At 52.4% G+C, this 21,046-nt stretch overlaps 1 protein-coding gene across 16 annotated transcripts in view; it reads left to right on the plus strand.

Moving 5' to 3' along the window:
• MAP2K4 (mitogen-activated protein kinase kinase 4) overlaps positions 1-21,046 on the plus strand; it is a 147,034-nt gene that overhangs the window by 120,747 nt on the left and 5,241 nt on the right. For all 16 annotated transcript variants that reach the window (XM_014577690.3, XM_014577691.3, XM_075903434.1 and 13 more), the window contains 3 exons: positions 12,344-12,421; positions 13,559-13,707; positions 15,615-15,660. In XM_014577690.3, coding sequence (XP_014433176.1) covers positions 12,344-12,421; positions 13,559-13,707; positions 15,615-15,660 — 273 coding nt within the window. The remainder of the gene's footprint in view (positions 1-12,343; positions 12,422-13,558; positions 13,708-15,614; positions 15,661-21,046) is intronic.

Here is a 21,046-nt window from a genome sequence, read left to right on the forward strand (position 1 = left end):
ACTGTAACTTGAGACCATTGCTTCTCGTTCTGCCATCCGTCACTACTATGAACAGCCCCTCTCCATCCTCTTTGGAACCTCCCTTCAGGAAGTTGAAGGCTGCTACCAACCCTGCACCCCCACTCTTCTCTTCTTCAGACTAAACAAACCCAAATCCTTCACTCTCTCCTCATAGGTCATGTGCTCCAGCCCCCTAATCATTTTGGTCGCCCTCTGCTGGCCCCTCTCCAATGTGTCCACATCCTTTCTATGGGGGGGGGGGGGGGGGGGGGCAGAACTGGATACAAAATTCTAGACGTGGCCTCACCAGAGCCGAATAAAGGGGAATAATCACTTCTCTGGATCTGCAGGCAATGCTCCTCCTAATGCACCCCAATATGCCATTAGTCTTTTTGGCTACAAGGACACACTGTTGACTCATTTCCAGCTTCTCATCCACGGTAATCCCCAGGTTCCTTTCTGCTGAACTGCTACTTAGCCAGTCGGTCCCCAGCCTGTAATAGTGCTTAGGATTCTTCTGTCCCAAGTGCAGGACTCTACACTTGTCCTTGTTGAACCTCATCAGATTTCTTTTGGACCAATCCTCTAATCTGTCCAGGTCACTCTGGGCCCTATCCCTGCTCTCCAGTGTATTTACCTCTCCTCCTAGCTTAGTGTCATCCGCAAACTTGCTAAAGGTGCAATCTATCCCTTCATCCAGGTCATTAATAAAGATGTTGAACAAAACTGGTCCAAGAACAGATCCTTGGGGCACTCTGCTAGAAACTGACCACCAACCTGACATCGAGCCGTTGATCACTGCCCATTGGGCCTGACAGTCTAGCTAGCTTTCTGTCCATCTTACAGTCCATTTATATATTCCATATTCCCTTAACTTGTTGGCAAGAATATTGTGGGAGACGGTATCAAAAGCTTTGCTAAAGTCCACTGACTTTCCCATATCCACAGAGCCAGTTACTTCATAGAAGTTAATCAGATTGGTCAGGCACGACTTGCCCTTGGTGAATCCATGTTGACTATTCCTGATCACTTCCCCTCTTCCAAGTGCTTCAAAATGGATTCCTTGAGGATCCCCTCCATGATTTTTCCAGGGACTGAGGTAAGGCTGACTGGTCTGTAGTTCCCTGGATCGTCCTTCTTCCCTTTTTTTAAAGATGGGCACTACATTTGCCTTGTTCCAATCTTCTGGGATCTGTCCTGATCTCCATGAGTTTTCAAAGATAATGGCCAAAGGCTCTGTAATGACATTTGCCAACTCCCTCAGTCCCCTCGGATGCATTAAATTCGGACCCATGGATTTGTGTACGTTTAGCTTTTCTAAATAGTTCGTAACTTGTTCTTTCCCCACCAAAGGCTGCCCACCTCCTTCCCATACTGCGCTGCCTAGTGCATTTGTCTGGGAGCTGACCTTGTCCGTGAAGACAGCGGCAGAGAAAGCATTGAGTACTTCAGCTTTTCCCACATCATCTGTCCTAGGTTACCTCCTTCATCCAGTAGGGGCCCCACACCCTCTCTGATCACCCTCTTATTGCTAACATGCCTGTAGAAACCTTTCTTGTTCCCCTTCACATCCCTTGCTAGCTGCAATTCCAATTGCACTTTTGCCTTCCTGATAACTCCCCTGCATTCTCAAGCTCTATATTTATACTCCTCCCTGAATGTGAGCTCTTGGTAAGCAGTACACTTCCCAGACTGCAGGTCAGGATGGCAGATGGATGACTCAGTCCCTCTTAGGAGGGAGTCCCCGACCACCACCACTAGTGGCCTTTTTTTGGCAGGGGTGGTCATGGAACCCCCATCCCTAAGACTATGAATCCCGTGCCTTCCGGTGTTCCCTTCTGATTTCTTCCCTGAGAGGTCCCTGCCAACGCATTCTCCACCGCAGTGCCTGTGGAGAGAGCCTGATAGTGGTTACTTACCTCTAAAGGAATGGGGGATACCTGAGTTGGCCGCCTTTTCCTTCTAGAGGTTACATGCTGCCTGTTCTCTTCCTTGTCCTATGCTGCCCTGAGTGGCCCTTCAGCCTGCTGTGCCTGCAGGATTAAACGCTGCCTTCCATCGAGGAAGTCTTCGTCCTCTCTGATGGAACATAGGGTCGATACTTGGGCCTCAAGTCCTCTAATCTTTTCTTCCAAAATGGTGACCAGGTTGCACTTAGTGCAGATGAAATCCCTTCTTTCTTTTGGGAGGAAGACAAACATGGCACATGCTGTGCAGGTAACAACCGCAGAGCTATCACCATCCATCCCAGCCTTCCTTCGGAGAGATCCCTCAGTTATTAAATACCTTCTTGAAGGGCAGGAGTGTAGTGAAAAGATGTTAAAGAATGGCAAGTGTATCTCACCCCCTTCCCAACTACCTCTCCAAACTCCCTGTTAACAGCCCTTGTTCGCAAGCTCCCTGGTCGCTGACTCACTCCTTTATAAAGTCCTGGACTGCCTGATAGCCCCTCCCCCGATTAAGGCTCAACCAATGAGCAGAGGCTTCTAACTCACAGCTTCCACCTGCCAGCCGCAGCACTCACTCCATGGTGGGTGGGGAGGAGGAGAAAAACAAACAAACCCAAACAGCCAAACACATGCTCAGCACACAGCAAGAAAACCGCAAACACAAATACACAATACAGACAGCCACTTCCCTCAAGGGTCCTGGATTAGCTTCCTTCCTCCCAAACTCACTGTTAACAGCCCCTGTTTGCAAGCTGGGGGAGTCCCCTGGCCCAGGTGCCCACTCCCCCTCTCCCTTAAGCCCAGCTATGGGGCCAGACACTTGTACCCAAGCCGGGGGTCGTGGTACATGTAGGTACCAATGATGTAGGGAAGTGTAGGAGAGATGTCCTAGAGGCCAAATTTAGGCTGCTAGGAAAGAGACTGAAATCCAGGACCTCTATGGTGGCATTCTCAGAAATGCTTCCAGTTCCACGCGCAGGGCCAGGTAGGCAGGCAGAGCTTCAGAGTCTCAATGCGTGGATGAGACGATGGTGTAGGGAAGAGGGGTTTAGATTTATTAGGAACTGGGGACACTTTTGGGAGAGGGGGAGCCTGTACAGGAAGGATGGGCTCCACCTAAACCAGGGTGGAACCAGACTGCTGGCACTAAACATTAATAAGGCCGTAGAGCAGTTTTTAAACTAAGAGATGGGGGAAAGCCGATTGGTGCGGAGATGCACGTAAATCGGAGAGAGACTTCTCTTAGAGGAGAATCCGTTGATAGAGATTCTCTAAGCTGTAGTCGGAAAGAGAGGAGGGGAGAGGGCAAACCATTGGCCAGAGCTGACAAACTACCGCATACAAAGGAATCCAATGCATCAGGGAAGGGCAGACAAATAACCAGTGGCAAATTTTTAAAGTGCTTGTCCACAAATGCTAGGAGTCTGACTAATAAGATGGGTGAACTAGAGTACCTCGTATTAAATGAGGAGATAGACATAATAGGCATCACTGAAACCTGGTGGAATGAGGAAAATCTGTGAGACACAATCATACCGGGATATAAAATATATAGAAAGGATAGAGCAGGCCGGGTGGGTGGCGGAGTGGCACTGTATGTGAAAGATAATGTAGAATCAAATGAAATAAAAATATTAAGTGAATCAACATGTTCAATAGAATCGCTATGGATAGTAATTCCATGCTCCAATAATAAGAAATTAGCAGTAGGGATATATTACCGATCACCTGACCAGGACAGCGATACTGACATAGAAATGCTGAGGGAGATTAGAGAGGCTACCAAAATAGAGAACTCTATAATAATGGGGGATTTTAATTACCCCCATATTGACTGGATACATGTCACCTCAGGAACAGAAGCAGAGATAAAATTTCTCAATGGCTTAAATGACTGCTTCTTGGAGCAGCTAGTGAAGGAACCAACAAGGGGAGAGGCAATTCTCAATTTAGTCCTGAGTGGAGTGCAGGATCAGGTCCAGGATATAACCGTTACCGGACCGCTTGGGAATAGTGACCATAATATAATAACATTCAACATTCCTGTGGTGGGAAGAACACCTCAGCAGTCCAGCACCCTGGCATTTAATTTCAAAAAGGGGAATTACACAAAAATGAGGAGGTTTGTTAAACAGAAATTAAAAGGCACAGTGACTAGAGCCAAATCCCTGAAAGCTGCATGGAAACTTTTTAAAGACACCATAATAGAGGCCCAACTTAAATGTATACCCCAAATTAAAAAACATAGCAAGAGACCTAAAAAAGAGTCACCGTGGCTTAACCACCATGTAAAAGAAGCAGTGAGGGACAAAAAGGTATCTTTTAAGAAGTGGAAATCCAATCCTAGTGAGATAAATAGAAAGGAACATAAACACTGTCAAATCAAGTGTAAACATGTAATAAGAAAAGCAAAAAGAGATTTTGAGGAACAGCTAGCCAAAAACTCAAAAAGAAATAACAAAATGTTTTTTAAGTACATTAGAAGCAGGAAGCCTGCTAAAAAGCCTGTGGGTCCCCTAGATGATCGAGCTATAAAAGGAGCAATCAAGGACGATAAAGCCATTGCGGAGAAACTAAATGATTTCTTTGCTTCAGTCTTCACGGCTGAGGACGTTGGGGAGATTCCTGAATCTGCACCGTCCTTTGTGGGTGATGAATCTGAGGAACTGTCCCGGATTGAAGTGTCATTAGAGGAGGTTTTGGAACAAATAGAAAAACTTAATGTTAACAAATCTCCGGGACCGGATGGCATTCATCCAAGGGTTCTAAAAGAACTTAAATGGGAAATTGCTGAGCTATTATCTGTGGTTTGTAACCTATCCTTTAAATCATCTTCCGTACCTAATGACTGGAAGGTAGCCAACGTGACACCAATATTTAAAAAGGGCTCTAGAGGCGATCCTGGCAATTACAGACCGGTAAGTCTAACTTCAGTACCGGGCAAATTAGTCGAAACAATAGTAAAGAATAAAATTGTGAAGCATGTAGAGGAACATAATTTGTTGGACAAAAGTCAACATGGTTTCTGTAAGGGGAAATCCTGTCTTACTAATCTATTAGAGTTCTTTGAAGGGGTTAACAAACATGCGGACAAGGGGGAGCCAGTAGATATAGTATACTTGGATTTTCAGAAAGCCTTTGACAAGATCCCTCACCAAAGGCTCTTGTGTAAATTACATGGCCATGGGTAAGAGGGAAGGTCCTTTCTTGGATTGAGAACTGGCTAAAAGACAGGAAACAAAGGGTAGGAATAAATGGTAAATTTTCAGATTGGAGAGGGGTAACTAGTGGTGTACCCCAGGGCTCAGTCCTGGGCCAATCCTTTTCAACTTATTCATAAATGATCTGGAGAAAGGGGTAAGCAGTGACATAGTAAAGTTTGCAGATGATACCAAACTGTTTAGGACAGTCAAGACAGAAGCAGACTGTGAGGGACTCCAAGAAGATCTCACCAAACTGAGTGATTGGGCAACAAAATGGCAAATGAAATTTAATGTGGATAAGTGTAAAGTAATGCACATCGGGAAAAATAACCCCAACTATACGTACAGTATGATGGGGGCTAATTTGGCTATGACAAATCAGGAAAGAGATCTTGGAGTTATCGTGGACAGTTCTCTGAAAACTTCCACACAGTGTGCAGCGGCGGTCAAAAAGGCAAATAGGATGCTAGGAATTATTAAGAAAGGGATAGAAAATAAGACCCAGAACATCTTACTGCCCCTGTATAAAACTATGGTACGGCCACATCTTGAATACTGTGTACAGATGTGGTCTCCTCACCTCAAAAAAGATATTTTGGCCTTGAAAAGGGTTCAGAAAAGGCAACTAAAATGATTAGGGGTTTGGAACGGGTCCCATATGAGGAGAGGCTAAAGAGACTGGGACTTTTCAGTTTAGAAAAGAGGAGACTGAGGGGGAATATGATAGAGGTCTATAAAATCATGAGTGGTGTGGAGAGGGCTGATAAAGAAAAGTTATGTATTAGTTCCCATAATAGAAGAACTAAAGAACACCAAATGAAATTAATGGGGAGCAGGTTTAAAACTAATAAAAGGAAGTTCTTCTTCACACAGCGGGTAGTCAACCTGTGGAACTCCTTGCCAGAGGAGGCGGTGAAGGCTAGGACTATAATAGAGTTTAAAGAGAAGCTGGATAAATTCATGGAGGTTAGGTCCATAAAAGGCTATTAGCCAGGGGATAGCAATGGTGTCCCTGGCCTCTGTTTGTCAGAGGCTAGAGAAGGATGGCAGGAGACAAATCGCTTGATCTTTGTCTTCAGTGCACACTCTCTGGGGCACCTGGTGTTGGCCACTGTCGGTAGACAGGATACTGGGCTAGATGGACCTTTGGTCTGACCCAGTACGGCTGTTCTTATGTTATGTTCTTATGTATGTACCCACTCCACAGAACCTAGTTGTGGGACATCCCTGACCCAGATGCCTACAACCCCTACCCCCAGAGCCCAGCTGTGGGGACAGACCCCTATTGCCCCATCCTATCCCAAGCACAAAGGACCCAGAGGAAGAAACAGCCTGATGCTGGATCTCAGACTTATATGGCATTTCCTGTACACTTCCTCCTTCTCGAGGGCCTGCTGGAAACTTCAGCTGTTTGAAACCCTCCAGCTCCTTCTTCCAGGAGAAGTGGCTTCTCTTTGTGCGCTGGGGAGCCAGGCTCTGCAGGAATATTGCATTCACTTTCCTAAAATCAATTCAGAATCTCATGGTCCCGTCGGTCTTAGGTACCAGTACGATAGAACTCTGCCAGCCACTATATGACTTGTCAGTACCCCCTCACCCCCCATTGCTTCATTGCCTGGAGCTCCTCTCGGACCACCTCCCACATTTTCCACGGTTCGGGCTGCACCAGGTCGTGTACCTTCCTACCAGGTTCTGTAGAAATCTCGTGTTGTGCGAGTGTCGTTTTCCCCAGTCACTTAGTGAGAAAGTGTGCGAATCTTGGTAACCGCTCCTGCACCTCTCCTTGTTGTCCGGGATTCAACTCTTCCTCCACCTGGGCTGGAGCTTCTCGGGTGAGCTCTCCACTCCACATGCCCCACTCTGGCTCGGGGGGCCGGGGACCTATGAGGAGGCGCTCCTGCAGGTTCCCCCTTTTTAAGACATTAACATGGTATACTTGCGGATCCCTCCGTCTCCCTGAGAGTTGTATCTCGTAGTCCACCTCCCTGACCCTCCATCGCACTTCGAACAGGCCTTGCCATCTCACCATGAGTTTACATTCTTGTGAGGGCAGCAGTAGAAGAACCCGGTCTCCTGGTTGGAACACCCGCCTCTGGACCACTGCTTTTGCCTCTCCTGGGTTCCCTTTATGTTGGTTGCCACCAACTGCCTGACTTTTTGTAACTTTCCTCATAACTGCAAGAGGTACTGAGCTGTCCCCTGCCCTCGTGTCTCCTGCTCCTCCCGGCCCTCTTTTACTATGTCTGGGATCTCCCGAGGCTGTCGTCCGTATAACAATTCAAACGGGGAGAATCCAACTGAGGACTGTGGTACCTCCCTAATGGCAAATGAGGGCTGGCAACAGTCTGTCCCATTCTTGCAGGTGATCCCCTACTAATCTCCATAGCATAGCCTTTAGTGTTGGATAGAATCTTTCCACCAACCCATCCGTTTGGGGATGATATATGGAGGTCCGGAGCGTCTTAATCTTTAGCATTCGGCATAACTCCTTCATTACCCGCAAGGTTACATTGGTCCCTTGGTCTGTCAAGATTTCTTGCAGTAACCCTACCCTTGAAAAGATCTTTACCAATTCCTCTGCTATCACTAAGGCCGGAGCCTTTTGCAGAGGTACTTCCTCGGGGTAACAGGTGGCATAGTCTATAACTACCAGAATGTACTGGTGGCCCCTGCTAGACCTCTCTAGAGGCCCCACCAGTCTAATGCCACTCGTTTGAAGAGTACCCCGACTATGGGGAAGGCTATTAAGGGGGCTTTCGGTACTCTTGCTGGGTTCATTCGCTGACACTCGGGGCAAGATCAACAGTATTTTCAGATTTCCCTATAAATTCCCGTCCAAAAGAAATGCTGTACCACACGTTGTTGAGTCTTTTCCTGACCCAGGTGCCCTTCCCACGGGTTGGAGTGGGCCAGGGCTAGTACCCTCCATGTATATTGAATGGGCACCACTAACTGCTGCATTCCTTCCTGTTCCCCCACTGTGTCCACCACCCAATAGAAGCGGTCATTCCATACTTCAAAGTAGGGGCCAACTGGCTGGGGCGCCTTCGGGTTCTCATTTTCTCCCAGGCCCTTTGTAGTGTTGGGTCCTCTTGCTGCAGTTGAACAAAATCGCCCTCATCGACTTCCAAATTTCGAATCCCATCAATTGGATCTGATCCTCTAGGTACCGGGTTGTTGCTGGAGTCCCCTGCTGGCCCACTTTTCTCCACCTCTCCTGGTGCTGCAAGGGTTGGTCTCCGACGCCGCCTCGGGGTTCTTGGCCCGCTTGCCCCAGACCTCAAGGGCGGCTCCCAGTCCCGGCCAATCTCTTCCCAGAAGGACTGGGTAAATCAGAGATGGGGCCAATATGACCTTTCATTGTTGGGCGACGCACCCATCATCCAGCCAGACCCATGCCATGGGATAGACTCGCCCCTGCCCGTGTATGCAGCGCATCCACACAGGGCTGCCCTTAGCGTCATCTCCCTTTGCTAAGTCTGCCCGGACAATGGTCTGCCCGCAGCCCATATCCACCATCACATTCACTGCTATTCCCCTTACTTTTACGGGTATCATTATCTTCGTCCCTTCTCCAACCCTCACTTCGGCCGAGTGTACTAGCAGGTTCCCGAATGTGCAGTCCATCGGGGGCAATCCCACTGGTAGTGTCCCTCCTGCCCACACTGGAAACACATACCTCGTAGTGGGGTTCCTTTCTTGGGGTTCCTTTCCCTTTTTTCCTGGGCGTGGGGTCTTTCCTCCTCGCTCCCGGTTGGAGGTCTGGGCCACACAGACTCTAGCTTCCTTTTATCTGTTCGGATTGGTCTTCCACTCGGTACCGTCTCCGGTTCCCCCCTCGGTCCTCCTGGTCTCAGCCCTTTTGGCTTGGGCAATAGGACTTTGGTGGCCTCCTTGGTCCCCTTTTAGTACTCCCTCTGCCACTAGATAGTCCTCCATTAATGTCACTGCTTCTGATAGTGTGGTAGGCTGGTGGCACCAGGCCCATCTTTGTCCTTCAGCTGGAAGGATCTTCAAAAACTGCTCCAACACTACTGTTTCGGTGACCTGAGCCCCCAATTTTTGATCGGGCTCCAGCCATTGCCACCTCTCTCAATCTTTGGGCCACCACCCTCAGTCTTTTCCCAGAAGCATACTTCTCCTGGCAGAAGCGCTGTCTATAGGCCTTGGGTGACTCCCAGTTGATCGAGTATCACCTCTTTCACTTTAGAGTAGTGGAGGGCATCTCATGTGGATAGGCTACGATATGCCAACTGTGCTTCGCCTGATAAATTGGGTGTGAGGAGTGTGGCCCAGTGCTCTTCCAGCTATTTGGCCGCCAGAGCCACCCGCTCAAACGTTACTAAGAACGCCTCCAGCTCATCCTCCAGTCCCATTTTGGCCAGACATATGGGTAGTTGGGATCCAGCCCCACCCTCCTCCTCACCTTCCCTTAGGAGGCCTGGGCCAGACCTTCCTCCGGCTGTCGTCAGGTCAGACAGTTCGCGGAGCAGCTGCCTCTGTTGTTCTTGATATTGTGCGGCAAGCTGTTATACCAGCTGGGTTTGATGATGCTGCTGTTGCTGCTGGCTTTCAGAGAGCCATTCCAGTAGCTTGTTCATCTCCATGATGAATCCTTAGACAGAGAAGAAGTCCCAACAAAAAACAAATCCTCTGGGTTTTTTTTTTCTTTTCTTGTTTTTTTTTAAATTCCTTTTCAGTTCCCTACTTTACACCTTTAGATCACTGCCCACATTCTCCACCAAGTGTGACCGTTCGCATAAATACCACATAGCCCTCGGCACAGTTTTTAGTAATTACGCGTTTATTCACGCCCACCTGGCGCGACCTGGGTGACCTCCCCCGATTGCTTTGCACTGCTGTGTGAAACACGGTCGGCTCAGCTCCCCGGCTGCGGGAGGGGGACCTGGGCCCGCCCTCTCTCCAGGTCCCGACCCAGGGCCCCAAGGACGGAGAATCCTCCCCATCTCGGTTGGTGGGGGGTAAATGCACCAACCCTTGGGCGTCCACTCAGCCCTACCCGAGGTCACTTCCTCCCGGCTGGCCTCCTGCTGATGCTTGTTCACCTGTCTACCCGACAGGTCTCATCCTCCGCTCTCCTTTCCTTCTCCCTCTTTTATCCTCAGCCCCTTATTGGCTCCATCCCCCATGCCAGCATCCCCCCCCCCCACTGCGTGGCTTGCCGGAGTGGGCACTGTTGCCTCCCCCTCGCTTTCTCCTACTCCCGCCCCCCCTCCCCAGGCCATCGTCCACTCTCGGGGAGGGTGTGGTGACACCCTCGCCCTGTCGCCAGCCGCTGACATCACACTGAGGCGCCTGCTCGGTTCCTGACACATGCGCTGTGTTCTCGGTGCTGAGGCTTGCGCTCCACATCCCCGGCCGTGCCACCATCTCCCCTTTCCGGGTGGGAGTGCAGGGCAGCCCTGCCCCATCACATCAGGGTATCTATAAGGACAACAAAAGAAAGAGGGTACTTGTGTAAATGAGGCTAATCAAGTCAAGAGAGGAAGTGGTCATTCATAGCAGTTGATGTGGAAATGTGGATAGTCTTTGTAATGTGTTAACCAGTTAAGATTCTTATTCAGTCCTAAATTGATAGTATTGAATTGAATCCTAACTCAGGAACCGGGCCAGCTACATTACCCAGATCTCCCAGGGCTCCAGCTCACAGCCTGCAGAACAAGACAATTCAGAACAGGTGCAACATGTCCTCCTCCATAGCAAAAAGCCTTCCACTGCTCCTCCTATACTCGTAAAAGGAGGCGGTTCACGATGTGGTGCACCTCAAAGGAGATGCAGTGAAAGCACCACTCCCACTGGTACTGGACTGTCCCCTCACACTCCAGACAGTTGGGCCTCCCCTTTGTTCTCTGGGTTCATCGAGCAGCAATCACAGCACTCCATCAGGAGGTGGGTAACGTCTCCATTTTTACCCATCCCACCACAAAACAATTTCTCTAGGGTCTCCAAATCCTCCATGCTGATGTGAGACCACTTGTGATCCTGTGGGACCTAAGCCTAGTCCCCCCATGTTTTTTAAGGACAAGGTCACCCTCTGCACCCACCTCAAATTCTTACCTAAAATTCCATCCTCGTTTCATATCTATGAGCCCTTCCAACTCCCAGTATTTTTCCCTAAACCACCTGCTAATTCCTTCAAAAGTCCGATGCACGTGCTCCGTATCCAACAGATATTGGCTTTCTCTGTAGCAATGGTTCTCAGACTTTTTAGTTCATAGCCCATCGTTACTCAAATGCAAATCTTTCTGCAGACCACCAATTGCTAATGGAAACTTGCTATTAATTACATAATTACGCCTGAGCCATTTTGCTAGTGCTAGGGAGGATGGTTTAATTTAACCAGTAGGAAAGAAATATTAATCACAATTATTAAACAGATTAAGCACTTTAACTTTCTCATGTTAGTTTACCAAATTTTATTTGAAATAAAATAAAACATTAATTTATGTCCAACACAAAAGGTTTCAACATTGTCTTTATTTATGGCAGGGTAGGGAACCTTTTTTGGGTCGGGGCCATTTACTCACAGAAAAATCAGTTGAAGGCCATACAAGTGAGAAGCACCCCTCCCCCCCCCCCCCCCGGCAGCCTTCACTGACGTGGTCCCCAACTGAGACACCTCACTTCCCTGGAGCACCAGGTTTGGGAGGCCAGCAGCACTTCTAGCACCCTGATCTCCCAAGCACCTGACCCGGAGTCTGGGGCACCGGTAGCCCCAGGTTTTAGTTAGACAGTATAAGACCCTTTGTGTGGTTTGGCTTTTTGTTAACATCCATTTAACTCACTGCCCAACACACACATTGTGCTCAGGGTGCTTTGGCCTCCCCATCCAAGGCTGGCCAGGGCTCATTTCAGCTCCGAGGGTCTTTCGAGGAACACCAGCAAGGCCAGACTTGCTAGCCGGAGAATTTCTGAGGTGACGAAACCTCGAGTGGTCACGTCAGAGCAAAGCGAGCAAGCTCCATCATGTTTCCTTGGCAGGTCAGCTTGGTGTTTAGTCCTCAGTGCACCTGTGAGGGCCGTGCTCTTCCGGGGGGCTGGATGTCTGCCGCAGTGAGTTCTGCTGAGGCACAGGGGGCTTGTTTCTGGGTACTGAGCTGCGTTACTCATTACGTTTCACTCGCTCCTTCCTGTGCTGCACACTGCTTACCTGTGGCGTTTCTGTTTCAGCCTGAGAGAATAGACCCCAGTGCATCCCGACAAGGCTATGACGTCCGCTCAGATGTCTGGAGCTTGGGAATTACGTTGGTATGTGAGTGCTCTGGCCAGTGTCCTGTGGACAGGTCTTTCCTTTGGGGCATGTTATGGGCTCGCCTGTAGACAGTGATAGTGCTGGCCAGCTTTCCAAAGCAAACACACAGTGCTCTGAGCTGCCCTGCCCTTGTGTGTGAGGCGCCAGTTCCAGTCCACTTCTGCTGTGGGCAGGGTCGGGGGGACAGGCCCCTTTCCAGTCCAAGGTGGAAATAGACACCTGCTACAGGCTAGAGAACTGATTAGCTCGCTGTTCTGATGATGGCTTCCCTGAATCCTTACAGGTGCACTCAGCTGTGGGATGGGAATAGCAACTTGCATCATACAGACAGAGGGAGCACTAGGACGGGCGTGGCTCTTGAATGCTGGTTTCCCTTTGTGGCCTCGGGTCTGCCTAAATAACTCCCGGAGCAGCCCTGACTTTGGGTGGACCTTTATTACTCAGCAAGTTTCAGCCAGTTCTTCATCCCACCCACTGGTCCCCCTCTGGTGCCGCATTCCTTCAGTGGCTGTATCCATGCCTTCGGAGAGCAGTACTTTATTCACAGGGGGTGGAGCTGGCGACATGGGGAGTAACTAGTAAGAAGCAGCCAGAATTTGCTTACCCCAAGTGCAGAATGAGCCACTACTAATTAGGGATGTTAAATGTAGTATACTCAAATAATCGACTAGTTGATGGATTTTCCATTGACTAGTCAGTAAACGGGGGAGCTGCAGTGGGGTTAGCTCCCAGCCTGGGAACTAACCCTGCTGCAGCTGTGCCTTTTAAATGTATTAAGAGCCTGTTAGCTGCTTCCTGGCTCGCAACTGCACCAGCTCCTGCTCCCCCCACCCGTGCAGCAAGGGGGGGAGCGACTAGTCGACTAATTGCTTCCATCCCTACTACTAAGATGCTGTCTTCCTCCCCACAGTCTGAAATGCTCATTCTCTTGCTCTGCCAGGGTAAAATGTCCATGCTGCCAACTGCCTGTAGGACACTAAGAAATGGGGGTTTATGTCAGCGTAGCTGGAGAACTAGCTTCCCACTCCCATCCTGAGTGTTCCTTGGGCATCTGGGGGGATATTTTCCTACCCAGCTTGCAGGACCCTTTGTGTTTTATTAACCCAGCCTGTGTTCTTGCTGTCTCTTTGCAGTATGAACTGGCCACGGGGCGGTTCCCCTACCCCAAATGGAACAGTGTATTTGATCAGCTGACACAAGTAGTAAAAGGAGACCCACCACAGTTGAATAACTCAGAGGAAAGAGAATTCTCGCCCAGTTTTATCAACTTTGTCAACTTGTGGTAAGTGTTTCCCGCTTTAAAGGTGTGGAACAGAGGAGTCACGTGGATGTTTTGCAGCCGGCTGAAATCAAGCTCTCAGCATTTTTGCACATTAATTTAACTTACATGGAGTATTTTAGGGCTACAAAATTTGACCGAAGGCAAACAAGGGGTGCCCCATACCTGTTTCTTCCCAGAGGCAGGGATGAAAAGACGTGGGGAGAGATCTGCATAGCGCCTTTTAGGAAGGTGGGATAAGACACATGCCAGCCTGTCCCTGTGAAAGGGTAGAGACCCAGGCCAGTCAGTCTGTCTGCCGGTCTGTCCGGCAGAGGATCTAGGTCCCCTCCCCCAGTCCTGGCTCTGCTTTCGCCTGGACACGGGGCTTTGCCCTCTCCGCCCAGTGCTCTAGCCAGGCCTGGAGAACAGGGTTAGGGGCTAGCCCTGCTCCATTCATCCGGTGTACAGAGTTGGGGGCTTGTGACCCCCAGATCCTACTATGTGGCTGGAGCACTGCAGCTAGCCCTGCACCCTGACCCTTCTGCCTGCCGGGAGCACTGGGTGGCTGGAATGGGGCAAGCCCCTCTGCAAGACCTGCCCCTGCTCAGCGCTGGGCACACTAGCTGAAGAGGGCAAGCTCCCACATCTGGACCCTAGAGGGGCATTTCAGGGCAAGCCCCCAATTTCCCCCCAGCAGAAGCACCCCACAGGCAGAGCAGGTCACGCAGATCAGTGGATTCCTCCCTTCCCCGTGGCAGGCTGGCCCCATCATTGCCCATCCTGGCTGTGCCACTGGAGTGGGGAGGATCCACAGCAGCCTGCGAACAGTCTGTTGACTGTGGCCCAGCAGACTAGTGTGGACAGTCCCCGGGGAGCCCCGCAGGCCCTGCTATGGGAATTGCTTTGCTGAGGATCGTGCTGCCACCTGCTGGTCGCTGGCATGCCTGCACCTGTTCGTCTGTGCTCTCAGACCCACTCGGCCAGGGGGCCCGAGGCTCCCAGCACGACACGGCTGGACACTGGGTATGTGCACCTGGGGCTTGGTTGCAGCCCCTCCCAGCAACCCTAAGGGCTCAGGGGCATCTCAGCCCCCTGGGCATGTGGGTTAAGAATGGCACCCTGGCTGGCCTGCCCAGCTCCTCTGGGGGAGTGCTCTGCGCTTCGAAACCAACAGCTGAGCATGGACTTGGGATGCGGGGCCTGGCGCTAAAAGGTACCCAAGCAGTGTGGCTAGTAGCACCCCTTGTGCAGCGTGCAGCCCAGCTGTGCAGTGTCTCTTGGGTACCAGCAGGCTGGGATGTGGGGCATGGGGGAAGCGAGCCAGGGTGGCATTAGAGGATCTGCCCCTGTGCCCCTTGGCTCCCTCTCTACCCCCCTTCTGCCAGCCTGGCAGGCAGTATCAGGAGCCATTTGAACCCATAAGCCCCACGGCTCCCAGTGACTGTGGCGGAAGGTGTACGGGGTGGGAGCAGGGTGGGTACTTCCTCCTGCCCTGTGTTGGAGGGAGGCTGCTGTGGGCCAGCCATAGTCTGTGTGACTGGGGTACCAGGAGGGTGGGGCAGGGGCACAGGAGATGTACCTTCATGGTCCATTAGCTAAGATGCTCAGGGTGGCTGTTCTCCTGGCCCCAAGCCTTGGGCAGGGCTGTCTCTTGCAGTGCGTGTCCCTGCTGGGTCAGTCGGGCAGCACTGACATGCCGTGGAAAGGAGACGTTTCATGTAGAGTGTGTAGTATCAGGGCCTGTTCCAAGAGCCAAATTGTTGGTCTCTGGACAACAGGCTGGTGGTAAGTGGGGCTGCCTGTGTTGTGTAGCTAGTAGCCAGGTCATGCAGTGGGCTCAGTCCTCTGTCCCATGCAGCCAGTGTTCAACCTCTGTGGAATGTGGCTACAGATCTGCCTCCTCCTAACCCCTCTCTGATCTTTTGTAGCCTTACGAAGGACGAGTCCAAAAGGCCAAAGTATAAAGAGCTTCTGGTGAGTCGAACTGCTTGAGTGGGCGGGCTGGGGGGCGGGAGCTTGCGGAATCAGGGTTGAATGTTTAGGTTGGCAAGTGCTGGGTTCTCGGAATGAAAACAGCGGGGTTCTGCACTCCTTAAATACCGTTTTCCTTCGCTGGGCTTACAGCTTCTCTCCAGTACGGGAATTTCCTCCTCTCGCGTGGGAAGCACAAGATGGCTTCCCGCGACGTGTCTGCCCAGGACCCCCTGCGTCCTGGGCACTGCCAGAGCGAGGGCTTTGCCTTGAAGGAGCGTGGCTCATTCGCTGTTTAAACATGCCTGATTGTGACCGGCTGTAATTGAAGTCAGTGAGCGGCCCCTGCATCCAGCGGGCCTCATGTTCTAAACCTGAGGGGCTCAGAACCGGGATGCATCCCTGTGCCGAGCTCCGGGCCCCTGGGGATGGTCTTGTGCGCCCCCTAGTGGCTCTGCAGCCACAGTCTACTCGCCAGCCTGCCTTCCGGGTTCGTTGCAGACTGATGCATAAAGAGCAGCTGGAGAGGTGAAGCTTTTGTTCAGTAAAACTTGTGTAAACGTCTCCTCAGTTTCCAGGCAGAAATCAGCATTTGCCATGAAGTGTAGCCAGGTGTGTAACAAGCAATAGAAGTGTTAGAAGCAAACCAGCACCCCTTTTCCGGTTAGTGGTGTCTCAGCTCTGCAAATTGCCATATTATAGCAACTCAGTTAACAACGCTCGTTCAGGCGGAGTACCACTGCGCTGTGCACAGGTGCAAATAGGCATGTGCCCCCAGACACCAGCCTGGCTGTGGTCCTCGGTGTGTCAGCTCTGCAGGCTTGGAGACAGACGCTAGCCCCGAGAGGCCGCTATTCTGCAGCCCTCGGGCTCTGCTGCATGGACTGTTCATGGAGCCCCAAGGAAAGTGGTGCTAGATAAAGTCTTGTCTGCCCCACAGCTCCATTCATGTGGGGGAACCTGCTGTTCTTCGAGTGCTTGCTTATGTCCATTCCGCCTAGGTGTGCGCACCCCGTGTACGTGTTCCAGAAGCTTTTTGCCCTTAGCAGTACCCGTTGGGCCAGCAGGGGAGCCCCCTGGGGTGGCGCTGGCATATCCGAGTGCATAGCCTCCTGCTGGCCCGCCACCCCCTCAGTTCCTTCTTTCCACCCTGACAGTGGCTGGAACGCTCTGCTTGCCTTAGCAAGTGCGCCCTTCGCTTTCTTATGTAAATAGTTTCTCCTTAGGAGTAGTTAGCAGTTGCTCTTTGTTAGATAGTGATTAGATAGTGTTGATAGTAGTTTCCGGCTTCCCTAGGTGAGGAGGGCATGTCTACAGAGCTCCGAACCCAGGCCCCGCGGAATCCGCACAAAGATTGTTTGAAATGCCTGGGTGAGGGCCATTGAACTAACGCCTGCGAGATCTGCAGACAGAGGGAGACTCCAGGCTTAAGCTCCTGTTAATGGAGTTGGCACTTCAGCCCCCCACCAGAGCCGGCAGCGCACCGGCCTCAACTAGAGAGACAGAGGGGGCTCCAAGGCACACTGCACCTTCCCGGCACCAAGGCACCGATCTCAATCGCTGGTGCCATCGACTAGTAAACGGGCGCGAAGTGAAAGGTCTCCGTGGAAGCTGTACCGGAGCACCTGCCCCCGGGAGCCGGTGCTTCAAGGGAGGAGCCCAGTAGCATCGGGAGCCCAAGGGGGCCAGAACCTATCCCTGGAGGAGGTCCAGAGGCCATCCACGCCGGAGACCCACGTGCCTAAGCCGGCCCCGGCACTGCCCAGGCAAGAGCCAGGCTCAGCATCGCTGGCACCGCCGCCCCCGGTGCAGGAGACACCATGGAGGAGGGCGCCTCTCCCCACAGAGTCGGCACCGCTTCTGGCAGCACCGCACACTCCGGTACTAGAGTCCCACGCCATGCCGCCCCTGCCGGTACCACCTGTACCCCACAGAGGGAAACCGTCTGCCATGGCTCACCATGCGGCTCAGGGGGAACAAGGGTCTTCTGCATCGCTGTGGTCAGCATCAGAATACTCTTCACAGTCCTAAGCGGAGTCTCTGGCCTCGTCAGCCTCCTCTCGACGGTCGGCTGCATCTAGGGTCTCTCTCGTCCCGTAAGTCAGCGCACCGCTCTAGGTCGGGTCACCGGTCCTCGTCTCGGCACCGCTTGGGGCATCGCAGCCCACCCATGGTCCAGACATGGCCCCCCCGCCTATGCAGTGGCTTTTCTGGACACTATGGGCCTATCATCAGGCACAAGGCCATGACCTGTCGAGACCAGGCTCTGTGGTGTCCTCGGTGCGCTCTAGCCATAGGTCTGCCCCCTCGGCTACCCCGCTCACCAGAGACTCAGGCTCAGAGACTAGAGCCAGCCCCCCAGGGTCGAGAGGTGAATCGGCTGAACCATCCCGTCAGCCCCTTCCAGCAGGCCCTGCCCAGAGCCCTGGCCCCAGGACTGAGCCTGCCGCCACGGTTATGGTTCAACCCCAGCTGCTGGAGTCCTCATCCTCATCACTGGAAGAGGCCTTAGCAGATCCATCTCCGGGCATGCCTACGATGGACATGCGAGGCCATCAGGACCTCCTCAGAACCTGGGGATACAGGCAGAGGAGGTTAAGGATGGGGAGGACCCAATGGTGGACATTCTTATGGCTGACGCCCTGGCTAAGATCGCCCTCCCTCTGAATAAAACGATGGCAAAGATAACCAAGACCTTATGGTAGACACCAGCCTCCATTGCCCCGACACAAAAAGGGGTTGAGAGGCACGAGCATCTCTTCGCGCATCCACCACCGGGTTCAGCAGTGGTCCAGGCAGCTTACCAGAGGGAGAGGCAGGGGCAGTGGAGCCCTACTCCGAAGAGTAAGGAGCCAAAGAAGTTGGACCTGCTGGGGTGCAAGGCGCATGCTACGGTGGGCCTACAGCAGAGGATCACAAACCAGCAAGCGATGCTCAGCCGGTACACGTTCAGTTCTTGGGTGGCGGTGAACAAATTCAAGGACCAGCTGCCCCAAGCTTCCCAGTAGGAGTTTGCCGCCTTTATGGAGGAAGGAAGCACTGCAGGCAAACAGCTCTGCAGGCTGACCTGGATGCCGCAGACTCGGCAGTTGGGGCCACGGCCACGGGCATTGTTATGCACAGGTGCTCGTGGTCCAGATCTCCGGCATACTGCAGGAGGTCCAGGTGACATTACAGGACCTCCCCTTGGAGGGCTCCGGGCTGTTCTCAGAGCAAACAGACAAGCTACACACCCTTGAATACTCCAGGACCCCCTAAAATCCCTGGACATCCACAGTCCGGCCCCGCAGCGGCATCCACTCAACCAGAGGCCGCAGAGAGGCTATCAGCAAGGGCCGCGGTTTGATAGGAGGAGGGGGGTCTAGGGCTCCCACAGCCAGGGGGAATAGGCGAAGACTGCAGGGTCCCCCTGACCAGAACCCTGGACCCTCCAGTAAGTCCCAGGAGCTGAGGCCCAGCTTTTGAAGGTGCGCCCGAGGACAGAGTTCCAGTCGCTCCCATAGATCAACTCTTCTGCCAGAGGCTATCCCCCTTTTACCGGGCCTGGTGCGCTATCACCACGGACCGTTGGGTACTGGACACGGTACAGAGGGGATACTCTATCCCATTCCTTTCTTCCCCGCCCTCCATCCCCCTTCCCTGTCCCTCTTCAGGGACCCCTCTCACGAGACCCTGCTCAGGCAGGAGATCTCCATGCTACTTTCTCTAGAGTAGGTCCCCCATCCTTCCAGGGAAGTGGCTTTTATTCCCACTACTTCCTGATCCCAAAATCCAAGGGGGGTCTCCGCCCATCCTGGACCTCAGGGGACTCAACGCCTTCTTAAGAAAGTCAAAGTTCAGGATGGTGGCACTAGCCTCCATCATCCCCTCCCTCGATCTAGGAGACTGGTACGCCACCCTTGATTTGAAGGACTCATGCTTCCACATCTCGATTGTTCCCCACCACAGGAAATACCTTCGGTTTACGGTGGGCGAGGACTATTACCAGTTTGCGGTGCTGCCGTTTGGCCTCTCCACAGCGCCCAGGGTGTTCACCAAGTGCATGGCGGCAGTGGGTAGCATTCCTTCGAAGGAAAGAGCTGCACGTTTACCCTTACCTAGACGACTGGCTGATCAGGGCCAGTCGAGGGACCAACTTTTGTCCAACATCGACCTACCCAGGGAAACGTTCTTGGGTTGGGGCTCATACTGAACGAAGAGAAGTCCACCCTTACTCCCACCCAAGTGATAGAGTTTGTGGGGGCATGTTTGGATATGACGTGCGGCCGGGCGTCCCTCCCACATCCATGGTTCCTGTCCCTGGGCGACATCTTTCGCAGCCTCTAGGCTGCCCCCATGACCATAGCGCAGAACTGCATGAGGCTTTTGGGTCACATGGCAGCATGCACGTATGTGGTGCGCTACGCCAGGCTCCACCTCAGGCCTCTCCAGAACTGGCTGGCGACAGTGTACAGGCCAGCCCGCGACCATATCGACCTGGTAGTGACAGTCCCTCCAGCAATCCTATCGACCTGAACTGGTGGCTGAGGAACTCTGAAGTATGTGAAGGAGTCCCGTTCCACCACCCCTCCCCCACGGTCCACCTGGTGACTGATGCATCCGACGCAGGATGGGGTACAAACCTGGCGGATTTCCGTATGCAAGGTATGTGGTCGGGGGCAGAGAGGACCTTGCACATCAGTGTCAGGGAGCGAGGGCAGTTCGGCTGGCTTGTCGGACATTTATGCCCCAGCTATGGGAGAAGTGTGTGTCCGTTCTCACGGACAACACGACGGCGATGTATTACATCAACCGTCACGGTGGTGTTCATTCCTCTCTCCTGTGCCAGGAGGCGCTAGCCCTCTGGGATCTGTGCATTGCACACGAGGTTCATTTGCAGGCCACTTACCTGCCAGGGTCATGCAACACCCTGGCGGACTTAGGCATTTGCTTGGAATCACTTAGACGGAATGGGCATAAGCAAGCACTCGAAGAAAAGACGGTTACTTGCCTCGTAACTGCTGTTCTTCGAGATGTGTTGCTTCTGTCCATTCCGATCCCGCCCACCTCCACCTTCATCGGCATCTCCAGCAAGAAGGAACTGAGGGGGTGGCGGGCCAGCAGGGGGCTATGCGCTCGGATATGCCAGCACCACTCCCGGGGGGCTCCCTTGCTGGCCCAACGGGTACTGCTAAGGGCAAAAAGCTTCCGGAACTTGTGCACGGGGCGCGCACACCTAGACGGAACGGATGTAAGCAAGCACTTGAAGAACAGCAGTTACGAGGAAAGTAACCGTCTTTCCTCTTTCCATGGCTGCCCCATGATTTGGTGACGTGTGCCCAGCAGACCAAACCACAGTTGCTACAAGTGACTCTTCTCCATGAGATGCTTGGAGAGCAGGTAGTTCGCT

This window comes from Pelodiscus sinensis, chromosome 20 (assembly GCF_049634645.1).
Source record: "Pelodiscus sinensis isolate JC-2024 chromosome 20, ASM4963464v1, whole genome shotgun sequence".
Lineage (NCBI taxonomy): Eukaryota > Metazoa > Chordata > Testudines > Trionychidae > Pelodiscus > Pelodiscus sinensis.